Below are 13,222 nucleotides of genomic sequence, written 5' to 3' on the forward strand. Positions count from 1 at the left end.
TCATGACTTAATAGTGCACTTAGCCTCAACATCGATGCCTATGTTTCCATTTCTGCTACCGCTCATGGCGGCTCATAAAAGCCACTACCTTTGGTGACTGCCAGCTACCACATCCAACCACGACCTAATTTTAGACAACCAACTTCAACAATCACCTTCACTAACTTTGATAATCATCCTTTATAATTAGTGATTCATTATTGTTATTTTTATAGTTATTTTAATGATATCATACATGTGAACAAACAATTAGTCAACATGTTGTTAGTATATCATTTCTTTAGATTAATTGAACACTATATACACTTGATATTTTGCATTATCATGTCATAATGGTCAAGAAATTTGGATTTATATTGACCTATTTATCCAAACATGTGTTGCACATCTGCAGTTTATCATACAAACATTGTGTTTTACAGACTAAACACAACAAAAGTTGACGTAGGATTCATGAATATATCACATTGGGGCATACACATCATGATGGATTGAAATATAGTATTATAATTGGACGGAAGAATTACAAAAGAAAAACAAGTTAAAAACAATTGTGCCGAGTTGAATAGAATACCCGAGTGACCAAGAATTTATATAGAGCCGTGAAAGGAAGGAAGGCAACCAAAGTTCGGCATTGCAAATGGCAACAAAGAACAATTATAGAATATCCCAATTTTAAGAGTAGTTTTCAATTAAATATGAAAAATATGACGTTATCAAATTTTGGAATTTAAAAAATTCTAATATTCAAAAATTGGAAAATGGATATTGATGTTTAAAATTTGGAGGATTAGGTGAGAAGGGTAGAAAAGTAATTTATGATGCTAATTTTTCTCAATGGTAAGGGTATTCGAAAAAATAGATAAATCCAACCAATTATTTTGGGTTGGATTGGTTCAAGAGTTTAGACGACTCAAATCAGAATTTTTTTAAAATAATGTGTTTTTTTAAAAGTAATGTCAAAAATAGAGTAGAAGACAAACTATTAACAAAAATAGGGTAATTTGAATGGTAGAAATTTGAAATCTAAACAATTAGGTTGGATCTAAAATATACTCCAATCCAATCAAACTTAATTTCAAGAACACTCCTATGATAAAGTTAGAGAGTCAAAAAGTGTTAATTACTCTTTTTTTTTTTTTTTTTTTTTTTTTTTTGGTTAGTCAAAAGATGGATTCTTTGGACTTGAAGATGTGGATTAGAATAGGTCTTTCCTTGAAGATATCATAAAGAAAAAGTAACAAAAGAATCCTTGACCAACGGAAAATTTTCCCATGGTATTATGGTCTTCCTCTCCCTTTTTCTTTGGAAACTAGTGACCAAAATAATGCTAACATATCCGCATGGCATGGCGTATTGATTCTAGGAAAATTTTCATAAATATAACAAAACATCAAACTATTTACGACTCGTTTAACAAAGTCATGAAATTAGCTATTTTTTAAATATTCCAGGTTTGCCCTTCCGCTTTTCTTCTTTTCCTCATTGCGATTCTTTCATCGTCTTCCTCCTGCGATTCATCGTCTTTCTTCTTTTCCTCTTCTTTTTTCTACTGCGATTTCTTTCCATCGTCTTTCTTCTTTCTTGATTCTTTTTTTTAGTCGTTTAATCTTTCCATCGTCTTTTTTCTTTTTCTCTTCCTTTTTTTACGTCGTTTAAATTTGGATGTACAAAAAATAGCAAAATATAAAAGATCGTGTATAAAGAATCTTAAAAAAAATCATTTAGATTAGAATAACCAAATATAAACGATCGTGTAAAAAAAATAAATCATCGGGTTAGACAAATCTAAACGATTATGTACCAAAAGAACTAAAAAAATTACCAAAACTAAATGATCGTGTAAATAAATCTAAACGATTGTGTAAAAAAAATAAACGATGGTGTAGCAAAAGAATTTTTAAAAAATCGTTTAGTCAAACTTAAACGATCATGTAACCAAATTTTGAAAAAAAAAATTGTTTAGATTTGGGTCCAAATCTAAACGATAGTGTAACCAAATTTAAACGTAACCAAATTAAAGTGTAACAAAGTTAAATGATAAAATTGAAAAAATAAATTGTAGTTATATGTAAACAATCGTGCACCAACCAATAGCCAAATCTAAACGGTCGTAGCAAATATATTACACGTTATTGATGTCGTGGTTGACAGGTCATTTTTTGTATTTTACACAGTGAGCCCCTGAGCTTTTTCCATTTTCAGAATTGTTCTATACAATGTAAATAATTTGCAGCTTTGTTATATTTTTAAAAAGACCCCTTGATTCTACGAAACTCCAATAAAATAATACCTAGAGCATCTCTTTTAATGAATTTTGGAATATAATCCTATTTACTTCTATTGTTGATAAACTTTTACGATCTATAGTGATAGATCAATATTTACAATATGACCTATTAATGATAGATTTCTACCTTTGGTAGATTACGACATATTTTATATATTTGTAATTTTTTAAAAGTTCTATTATATATAATAGTTTGAATATAATTATTATATTTGAATATTGAGAGTGAAAAAACAAAGTCTATATTGAATCCACGCAAAGTCTTAAAAGGAAATTTCTTTTATAGGTTGATGTGGTTTTTTGATTGGGTCTACCAACATAATTGCATAGGCAAAACTAAGTAAGTTTGGGTATTCTTTTGAAATAAGTGATGTTAACAAAAGTACTAAAGCTGTTTAGTAAATCCTGTTTTATGAGAACAAATATATCTTTTTTGTATGTAGCCATAGCCAAAGGGGTGAACGAGACCTTGCTTTTCTAATTCTAAAGTTCTCTCTTTTCATTTTGTTAATTGGATGACAGAGGTGTAAGAGATTATTTTAGAGGGTTTCTAATATTTAAGGGAGAATAGGAGGAAAAGTATTTGAAACTCAATGTTTTTTTAATAATTACAACAACCATAGAGATAGGAGACCGAACCTCCCATTGCAAACTCATTTTGGCCCCTAATTTTCCTTAGTTCACACTTACTAGTTTCTTTTCATTTGCTAAGGCACTAACTTTATCTCTTTTGTTTTTCTCTAAGTAGTTGTTTTATATTTTCATCATGTTGTTAGAATTTTAAAGAAATTTGTTTGGGAGTGAAGGCGAGGTTGGGTTGGGCTTAGTAGATTTCAAATGGAAGGCCATTGGGCTGAGCAAACAAATCTGCCGAAAACTAAACCTAACCCACCATAAGCACCACTTTTCTACAAGGCTATAATGAAAAATGTGATTTAGAGGTTTACTTTCGATAAATGGTTAAATTTATTTTTAAATTGATAAAATAGCAAAACATAGAATTTTTAAATAAAATTTGGAAGAACAATGTCTTAAATGCCCATACCTAAGTGACAAATATAATTCTTAAATACATTGTTTACTAATACCCAAATACTCTATAATTAAATATTCCTTTGCACCCACAATAGAATATTCTACTTCCCCCAAATCAAAAAAAAAACCCATCAAATCTTCATCCGTTCTTCGCTTCTTCGTTCGTCCGTTCGAGCCTTCGTCACACCTCCTTTGCTTCATCACTTCGTGCGTTCGCATCTTCAAATCTTTGGTCCTGTTAGCTATTCGTTCAAAGGGGATTCAACATTTTCTGTCATTCGTACGCAGACCACGACCATTGTATCTTTAATGTTTTCTGTCGTTCACCGTTTCCTTAAAAAGGGATTCAAACTCCTCAAATTTTTGTGAGTTCTTCAAATTTCCTTCAAAGAAAATACAGTGAGTTCCTTTCTTCCTGTACCTTCAAATCTTCGGTGAGTGAAAATAATTGGCAAAATTATTCAAAATCTGTGAAAATAATTAATTGAAAAGTATTGTGCTAAAATATTATTAAATTGGCAAGATTTAATTTTCAGCACAATTGTAGGACAATTGCAGAATCAATTTGAATCATCCCTACGTATCTTAAAATATTGTTTCATAAATAATACAAAATAATGTTTAAAATTTGAATTAAAATTAAGGCTTTAGGGGTGGGATATATATTAGAAATATATTAAATATTATCTTTAGCATAATCTTAGGAATTCAAACTAACAATCTAAAATTAACATGTAAAATTTGGATTTAAAAATTTGAATTAAAACTAACGGTTTAGGGTGGAAAATAATATTAAAAATAATGTTAAAATATCTAATATATATTATGTATTATTTAGGTCTGCTTTTTGCTAAATAATTTGAAGAATAAAAAATGCAAAATAGTTTAATTTGTTGTTTGGAGTTATTTTAGGGATTCGAGATAAAATTTGAATCGATCAAATTGACGATTTTAGGGGATGATATAAAATAATGTAGATTGAAATTGTTGCTAAAATTTGTAATATGTATTATTTAATATATTTTTTATAAATAATTTGAAATATAAAAAATCATGAATTATTTGATTTAAATTCTAAGCCCGTGTAACAAAACCTATAAAATTAGACATTTTTTAAATATTTCAGGTTTGCCCTTCCATATTTCTTTTCTTCCTCGCGATTCGTTTTCCTCTTACTATTTCGTATTTACCTGCGATTTCGTCTTTCTTCTTTCCTTTTTTTGTGCGATTTCTTTCCATCATCTTTCTTATTTTTCAATTCTTTATTTACGTCGTTTAATCTTTCCATCGTTTTTCTTCTTTTTTTTTTTTTTTGCTTCGATTTCTTTCCATCGTCTTTCTGATTTTCCTTTGCGATTTCTTTCCATCGTCTTTCTACTTTTCCTCTGCGATTTCTTTCCATCGTCTTTCTTCTTTTCCTCATTTTTACAATGTAAACGATTGTGTACAATCGTGTGTAAAGAATTGTTTAGATTGAAGTAGTCAAATGTAAACGGTCGTGTATAAAGAATCTTGAAAAAAAATCATTTAGATTGGAGTAGCTAAATGTAAACGATTGTGTAAAAAAATAAACGATCATGTCAAAAAAAATAAAAGATTGTGTGTAAAAAATCTTGAAAAAAAAATCATTTAGATTGGAGTAGCCAAATGTAAACGATCGTTTAAAAAACATAAACGATTGTAAAAAAAATAAAAGATAGCGTATAAAAAATGTTGAAAAAAATTCATTTGATTGGAGTAGCCAAATGTAAACGATCGTGTAAAAAATAGTAAACGATTGTCTAAAAAAAGTAAATGATCGTCTACAAAAATCTAATCGTGTAACAAAATTAAACGATGGAATTGAAAAGATAAATTGTACCCATATCTAAACGATCGTGTATAAATTGTAGCCATATCTAAATGATCGCATTGTAGTCATGTATAAACGATCGCGTATAAATTGTAGTCATATCTAAACGATCGCGTTCTAGTCATATGTAAACGATCGCGTATAAAACAATAACCAAATCTAAATGATCGCAAATATATTAGGCGCACTTGTTGACGGGACATTTTTGATATTTTACATGGTGGGCCTCTATGCTTTTTCCACTTTTTAGAATTATTCTATAGGATGTAAATATTTTGCCATTTTTTATATTTTTGAAAAGACCCAATGTTGAAACTAAAATCAAATCTTTAAGGATATTTGTTCAATCTTCTGCAACAATAGAATATTTTTTGATTTAGTTAAGATTTACCAGAAGTGATTGTATTTACACTGTAGCTTCAAGATATTTTGTTTGACTTTTTGACCTCAACAAATATACTGTATTTGTTTGTGAGCAATTGCCATTCCTAGAGGGGTAGAGGGGTAGAGGGGTATACTCGAGATTTAAAATAATTTTAAAACTTGAATTAAAACTAATGTGAAAAATTAGGCTAGGATATATATTATCTTTAGCATAATTTTAGGGACTCAAACTAAAAATCTATAATTAAAGTGTAAAATTTGAATTTAAAAATAATGTTAAAAATTTGAATTAAAACTAACGATTTAGGATAGGAAATAATGTTAAAATACCAAATATATATTATGTATTATTTAGGTCTGTTTTTTGATAAATAATTTGAAGAATAAAAAATGCAAAATAGTTGAATTTATGTTTGGAGTTATTTCAGGATACGAGGTAAAAATTGAATGGATCAAATTGACGATTCTAGGGGATGATATAAAATGTAGATTGAAATTGTTATTAAAAATTTGTGATATTTATTATTTAATATATTTTTTATAAATAATATGAAATATAAAAAATAGTGAATTACTTGATTTAAATCGTAATAATTAGGGGATGTTGAAACTAAAGTCATATTTTTAGGGATGTTGGTTCAATATTATGCAACAATAGAATATTATTTGATTTAGTTAAGACTTACCAAAAGTGATTGGATTTACAAATACACTACTCCGTGATATTTTGTTTGATTTTTTTATCTCAACAAATATACTATATTTGTATGTGAGCAATTATCATTCATTGAGGGGTATACTGGGGCCAAAAAAATTGAAAAAAATAATCTGGCAGTCGGTTTTGCCATAAATCAAAATAATTTTGGGATTTACTATTTTTCCTTTTTCTATCTAAGATTTTGCTATTTTGACAGTTTTCTCTTTCTCTAACCTCTTCTCTTTTTCTTTTGCTTTCTATGAGAGGTTTTAAATAATATAAAAATTCATGGTCTAATTTGATTTAACTATTAGTTTAAAGTCGAAATTGTTACAATCCAAAATTTAGAGTTTGGATACAATAGTTAGTTTAGAGTTTAAATTGATATGATCCCTAAAATTTAGGATTCAAATTGATATTTTACCTAGGAATTGTTTAAGACAACTAGACATGAGTTTATGGAAATCTTCCCAAATATATAGAAAATATATAGAATATGAGCAGGAAAGCCCAACAGAACAAAGAGTATTGAACCTTGACAAGAATGATATTTGTTAGATTTTTGTATTTATGGAAAACTTACCATAAATATTTCTTTTCCTTTTTTTCTTTGCCCTTTGTATTCTATTTAAGTTCCTCAATTATATATCTATAATTACAAGAAAATAATAAAACAAAACATTGTGGTTTTTCTCCCCGTTCTCGGTTTTCCACGTAAATATGTGTGCTCTTTGTCTTATTTTCAATATGATATCAAAGCAAGTGATCTAGGGAGGTCCTGTGTCCAAGCCCCTACATTGTCGTTTCCTCTCCAATTAAAATTAATTTTCACTTGTTTGGCCTCTCAAAATATTTCAGCCCACAAGTGAGTAAAATTGATTTCCACTTGTTGGGCCTTTCAAATATTTCAAGCCCACAAGTGAGGGGAGTGCTGGTGGTATATAATTAAATTTGCCCTCAACCACCAACTTAAGCTTTTGGGTGAATTGGCCTCAACCCAGTTTAATTGGCAGTTCAAGCCCACAAGTGAATTGGAAGTTTAGTTTTCCCCATTCGTGTAACCATTTTCTTCATCTGCGATCTATATTGCTCCGCACGCCCAGAGTTGTGTACTGCCACCTAAATCCAGCCGACAACCACCGCTTCTACCGTCAAATTTGTATGCCCTACCACCCATTGATCTAAGCCATCATTCCGATGTTAAGAATACTAAAATTCACTCAACATTTGTGGTTGGCGAATCTTCAACACATTCCAATCCTAACGTGCAAGTTTCATCGGGAATAGCTCAACACATTCCACTGGAAGGACTTCGACAACAGATTGTAGCACTTAAGGCTACATTAGGGACAACATCCAATACTTTTGTACCGATGTATTATGAGAATCCGGTAACGTCGTTCGCTACTTTATCCTCTCCTTATGTGACTAATACAATGACTCAGTCTACCGCGTATCATTTTACAAGGGAAAAGTTGAATGGCAATAACTATTTTTCATGGTCCCAGTCAGTGAAGATGGTCCTTGAAGGACGATATAAATTTGGCTTTCTGACAGGAAAAATACCTCGCCCTCCACCGAGTAACCTACAAGAACGATACTGGAACGCAAAGGACTCTTTCTTCGATCAGTATTGATCAACAGTATGGAACCCCAATTGGCAAGCCATTACTGTTTGTTGCAACTGCCAAAGATATTTGGGACATGCGTCAGAATGCCTCTCGCCTATACACGCTGAGGAAGCAGATTCATGAATGCAAGCAAGAAGCCATGGATGTAACATCCTTTTTTAATAAGCTTTCTCTTATCCGGCAGGAGATGGAACTGTGTAGAGAACTGGTCTAGAGAGATCCCACCGATGGTTTGTAGTATTCTAGATTTGAAGAGGTTGATAGGATTTATGACTTTCTTGTTGGTCTTAATACTAAGTTTGATGTAGTTCGAGGGCGTATATTAGGCCAGAGACCGATTTCCTCCCTGATGGAAGTCTGTTCTGAAATTTGCCTCGAGGAAGATCGCACAAGTGCTATGAATATCTCTACAACTCCTTCTATTGACTCAACTGCTTTTAGTGTGAGGTTCTCTACCAGTGGCAATGACAAGTACAATGGAAAACCAATTCTTGTAAAAAACAATGGCATACCAAAGAACAGTGTTGGAAGTTACATGGTTGTTCCCCATGAGGTAAGAAATGCCCTCCCAAAGATAAACAGAACACATGCGAGCAACGTGAGTGAGTCTGCTAGACCTTCTCAACCACCTGAGTCACAAGGGAACCAGATCAAGCACGACCCCGCTACTCTATATGTCATTGTCTAATCAGGTATACCTCAATCCTTCGGTCTTATTAATGTTGATGAGAAGAACCCCTGAATTTTGGATTCTGGGGCCACAGATCATTTGACTGGGTCCTCTGAACATTTTGTGTCTTATACTTGTGCTGGCAACGAAACAATTAGAATTGCAAATGGCTCCTTGGCCCCCATTGCTGGAAAGAGGAAGATTTCTCCATGTGTAGGCTCTTCTTAAATAATGTTTTGCATGTGCCTAGTCTTATAATTGGACGAAATTTGTTGTTGACAGAAAATCTGCCTCTGGTTATTGTACCTTTGTTTGGGGCAATCTTGTAACTTGGAGGAGTAAGAAGCAAAGTGTTGTCGCCAGGAGTAGCACTAAGACATAATACAGAGCTATGAGTTTGGGAATATGTGAGGAAATTTGGCTCCATAAAGTTTTGTCTAATCTTCATTAGGAATGTGAGACTCCATTGAAGTCTTTTGTGATAATAAAACCGCTATTAGTATTGCTAACAACCTAGTTCAACATGATAGAACTAAACACGTTGAGATTGATCGGCATTTCATCAAAGAAAGACTTGACAGTGGGAGCGCATTTGGTAGATTCCTTCTATCCAATAGGTTGATGATATTCTCAACAAGGAGCAACAAGTTGCTAATATTCTCAACAAGGGGCTTCTCAGACTAAACTTTAATTTTTGTGTTAGCAAGCTGGGCCTCATTGATATTTACTTTCCAACTTGAGGGGTGTTAGATTTTTGTATTTATGGAAAAAATATTTATGGAAAACTTACCATAAATATTTCTTTTCCTTTTTGTCTTTGGCCCGTGTATTCTATTTAAGTTCCTCAATTGTACCTCTGTAATTACAAGGAAATAATAAAACAAAATATAGTTATTCTTTCAGTTCTCGAATTTCCACGTAAATCGGTGTGCTCTTTGTCTTACTTTGAATAATATTGTGTATTGTACAAACAAATATATTGTAAATAAATGAGTGTTTAATAATTAATGGCAGTGTCCAAAATGAAAGGAGAATCCATTAGGACCATAAATGTTATTTTCAAAAAAAAAAAAAAAGGTGGTAATATCTTCATCCTCAAATGAAAAATTCAAAGCTGCTTTTGATCATATTACAGACTAAATTAGAAACAACTGTTGTACAAGAATCAACAAGAAATTCAACAAACTAAAAACTATCATTATCATGCATTATTAGAGAGCTTGACAAGCTTTGTCAATTGGCAACGGTGGGTCTGAAAATGAGCCATTCAAAATGTGGTCAGCAATCCACAAGTTTGCAGCCTCAGAGTAGTGTATGCCATCCCAACTTATATGCTTTGATGGATCTTTGCAAGCATTATTCTCATAAACTGTTCCATTCACAACTTCTTTCTTCCCACAGTTAAGGTGAAAGCCATGGAAACTCCCACAGCAAAAGCTAACTGGACTTAAAAAACCTGCACCAATTTCAATACTGAAATCAGTCCTCTTCCACTTTCTTCCAATCAATAATTTCATATCAACATCGAGAAAAAGGGAAACAACCTTCAGTTTTTGCCTTGCTAACGAGAAGATATTTGGCTGAATACATGTCTATGAGCGTAATTCTAGCTAAAGGAAGCTCTTTCCTCAACTTTACCAGCAGATTCTTAAGTTGTCGATTGAGTTCTTGAGCGACTTCATTCGCACTCTTCACACACCCTATGCTGTCTATATTACCTGGCCTATGATTATCCAAAATAGAAAAAGGCAGACATCCAACTGGACCTGTATTATGCACCCAGAAATATCTTCCCCCCTCCTTGTATACTTGCTGAAACATACACCAAAAAGAACATCAAGGTTTTATTTATAGGTTTTAGTGTTTTATGTGCATAGTTGAGTGAGTGATTTAGAATTTGCCCACTTGCACAGCTTCAGAGAATGTGTTAAGTATATCTGGAATGGACGCTCTAACTTGTTCTTCAGATGAGTGTTGGAAACCATACGAGAGATCGTTTTGTGCAATATCGAACATGTATAGCGCCTTCGAGAACTCCTGGGGCCTTGCTATACTGCTTTTGATTGGAATATTTGTCCTGTCTGTCACCAAGTAACCAACATTTACAGTCATTGTTAACGACATTGTGAGAAAATTCACACGATGAATTGACATGTGTAGTGTGCAAAGAGTAATTAATGAGAAACTAACTGTTGGATTGAAGTCTATTGTATAGATACGTGGTGCGGGATTTGAATTGGATGAACTGTGACACTTGGAGGCCAAGATGAAAAGGGCTGTAACCACCAGGACGAATTGATGAACCACCTGTTGCAAAATTAGCTCCATGCCTAAAGTTTGTTCCTACTGAATCCAAATATGCATTCAGGTAAGGAAATTTCAGCTTCTCAGCTGCAAAAGAATCAGATACATCAGTTGCTAGAGCTGAAAACGACAAACTCACAGCCCAAGGTTACCAAGCGCAGAGAATCTTGATTGATGCTTCAAAGCGATTCACTCTGTTAGATACATGAACATACTTATTGTATTGTAAGCCATTTGCATGGTCAAAAGCCTAGCCCAAGGTTACCAAACAAAAGGAACTCCCTGGTCTCTATGGTTTCAAAACAGAATGACACTGATAGTTTGTGTTGTTACACTTCATATTATTTAATAACTTTTCTAAAGTTGAAGTTTCATATGAGTTAAAAGAGAGAGTTCATTCCTTTTCTGGCAAAAACGTACTGGAGATGGGTTAAAGAATAATTTATACATGAAATTTTGAATCCAAAAGTTTACTATAAATAGCATAACAATAAGGAATACTAAAAAACATGTTTCTTCTTATTTTCTATCATTAGCTCTTCTAAGACCAATTGGCCAAATGAAGGGTGTTTTACATTGTGAGGCATTAAGTTCAACTTTTTAATGTAGAACGAGCTACGCAACGGTTCATATTGTTGTATCCTATAGGATAGGCCATAGAATATTTGTTGTACAAAAGAAATTCAATATACATAGCTTTAATCTCCATAAAGAGAGAGCAAGATATTCACGTCTCACTCTAATTGTTTTAAGTGTTTATTTTTTAACATTCATTCCAATTTTCCTCTGTTATTTGTAATTCCCTAAACATCTAAAATCAGCATGGTTTTACTTCTAAATAATACTGAAAGGCTTCAAGTCTCAACCATCTGAACAAAGACTAAAACATCATTAGACACTAATCTTAAGAGCTTAAACATGAGCGCCAAAGCGAGTAAATATCTGGAAGAGGGAGGTTGAATCCCACACCAATTATTGTACTGAAAGAAATAATAATAAAGAGCTCAAACATAAGTTATTGAACCAAAATTTACAGACTCAGATCACAATTTGTGCATAGTATTAAAAAACAGAGAGATATGAGAGAATTTAGTAACTACTTACCTATAAAGTCTACAATAAGACGGCCATCACAGGCTCTCCCAGAAGGGTGTCCAAAGAAGGTCATGCCATTAGGTGACTCAATCACATTGAATGCAGCCGATATTCCTCCAGTGTCCGAGTTCGAGTCACCGAAGTTGTACACGGCCGGAAATCGACAACTCCCCAAACCACCGGCGCCAATCAACAACATCGGCCATCCCACAAAACCCAGAAAAAGAATCAACAACACACGGCGGAGCTTCAATGGGTCCATGATTTTGCAGCAGAGCAAAGCAAAAGCAGTCCGTGGGTGGTTTTTCGGTGCTCAGATTTTCAGTGGGTTCGTACCCATTTTGGAAAAGTGAGAGCAGATTGAGAGAAAATGAGCGAAAAGTGGGATTTGAACGAAATATGGTTCAAATTTGAGCGTGGTTGTAGGAAAGCATTGTCGTTGACGGCATACTGGCTGTGGCTTTATTATGATATTGTATGAGAAATGTTTGGAATTTTGTGACGATGTTAATCTTCTGTGCACATGCTATTGACAGGAATTGTTTATCATCGATCATGGCGGATAAATGGATTGGCTTTCCCAAGAAAATGCTCCAAAACCCAACCCGTGACCAGCTCTTTGTACAACAATTTTTGAGGGACGAACTTCAAATAATTTCTTCACAAGAAAAGGAGAAAAAAATTACTTGAAATAAGAAGAGAGAGAAAAACTACATCTTAGAAAATTGTGGTGGGTCGTTTTTGCAAATATAACAAAAAAAAAAACATGTGATATATATTCGATACATCTCGTGTAAATGTTTATATACATAAATGTTGTAAATGACAAATATTAAGGGTGTGTTTGGGGGAGGGAAAGAGTTATGGGGGAAAAGGATTATGATAATCCTAGGATTATGATAATATGTGTTTGGGGGAAGATTTATTATTGATAGTGTTATGATAATATGTGTTTGGGGGAAGAATTATTATTGGTAGTGTTATAATAGTATGTGTTTGGGGGAAGAATTATTATAGTAGTGTTATAATAATATGTGTTTGGGGAAAGAATTATTATAGTAGTATTATTATAATATGTGTTTGGGGGAAAGATTATTATTATAGTATTATTATAAAATGTGTTTGGAGGAAGAGTTATGATTGTAGTATTATTATAAAACTTGTTTGGGACAAAGATTACGTTAATTAGATTTATGTTATTTTTTTTAAATAAGGAATGTTAATATAAGAATAAAAAATATATAATTTTTTTTTTCATGATCAA

General features: G+C 32.5%; 1 protein-coding gene across 1 annotated transcript; it reads right to left on the reverse strand.

Annotated features, from left to right (window-relative positions):
- Positions 1-9,659: 9,659 nt before the first annotated feature.
- On the reverse strand, positions 9,660-12,672 carry LOC103498069 (GDSL esterase/lipase At3g27950-like). Its single transcript, XM_008460536.3, has 5 exons — positions 11,968-12,672; positions 10,750-10,950; positions 10,465-10,640; positions 10,104-10,371; positions 9,660-10,015 (listed from the first exon to the last, which is right to left on the reverse strand). The coding sequence occupies exons 1-5, from the start codon at positions 12,218-12,220 to the stop codon at positions 9,771-9,773; spliced, it is 1,143 nt and encodes a 380-aa protein (XP_008458758.2). The 5' UTR covers positions 12,221-12,672; the 3' UTR covers positions 9,660-9,770.
- Positions 12,673-13,222: the final 550 nt, after the last annotated feature.

The sequence above is a fragment of the Cucumis melo genome, chromosome 9, assembly GCF_025177605.1.
Source record: "Cucumis melo cultivar AY chromosome 9, USDA_Cmelo_AY_1.0, whole genome shotgun sequence".
Lineage (NCBI taxonomy): Eukaryota > Viridiplantae > Streptophyta > Magnoliopsida > Cucurbitales > Cucurbitaceae > Cucumis > Cucumis melo.

Bases quoted from the DNA above. Each gene is read 5' to 3' on its own strand.
- LOC103498069 (XM_008460536.3), bottom strand. From the start codon at position 12,220: ATGGACCCATTGAAGCTCCGCCGTGTGTTGTTGATTCTTTTTCTGGGT. The intron at 10,951-11,967 runs GTAAGTAGTTAC...ATTCTTTTGCAG, and splicing joins TCTTATTGTAGACTTTATAG to CTGAGAAGCTGAAATTTCCT. The intron at 10,641-10,749 runs GTTAGTTTCTCA...ACTTGGTGACAG, and splicing joins CAATAGACTTCAATCCAACA to ACAGGACAAATATTCCAATC.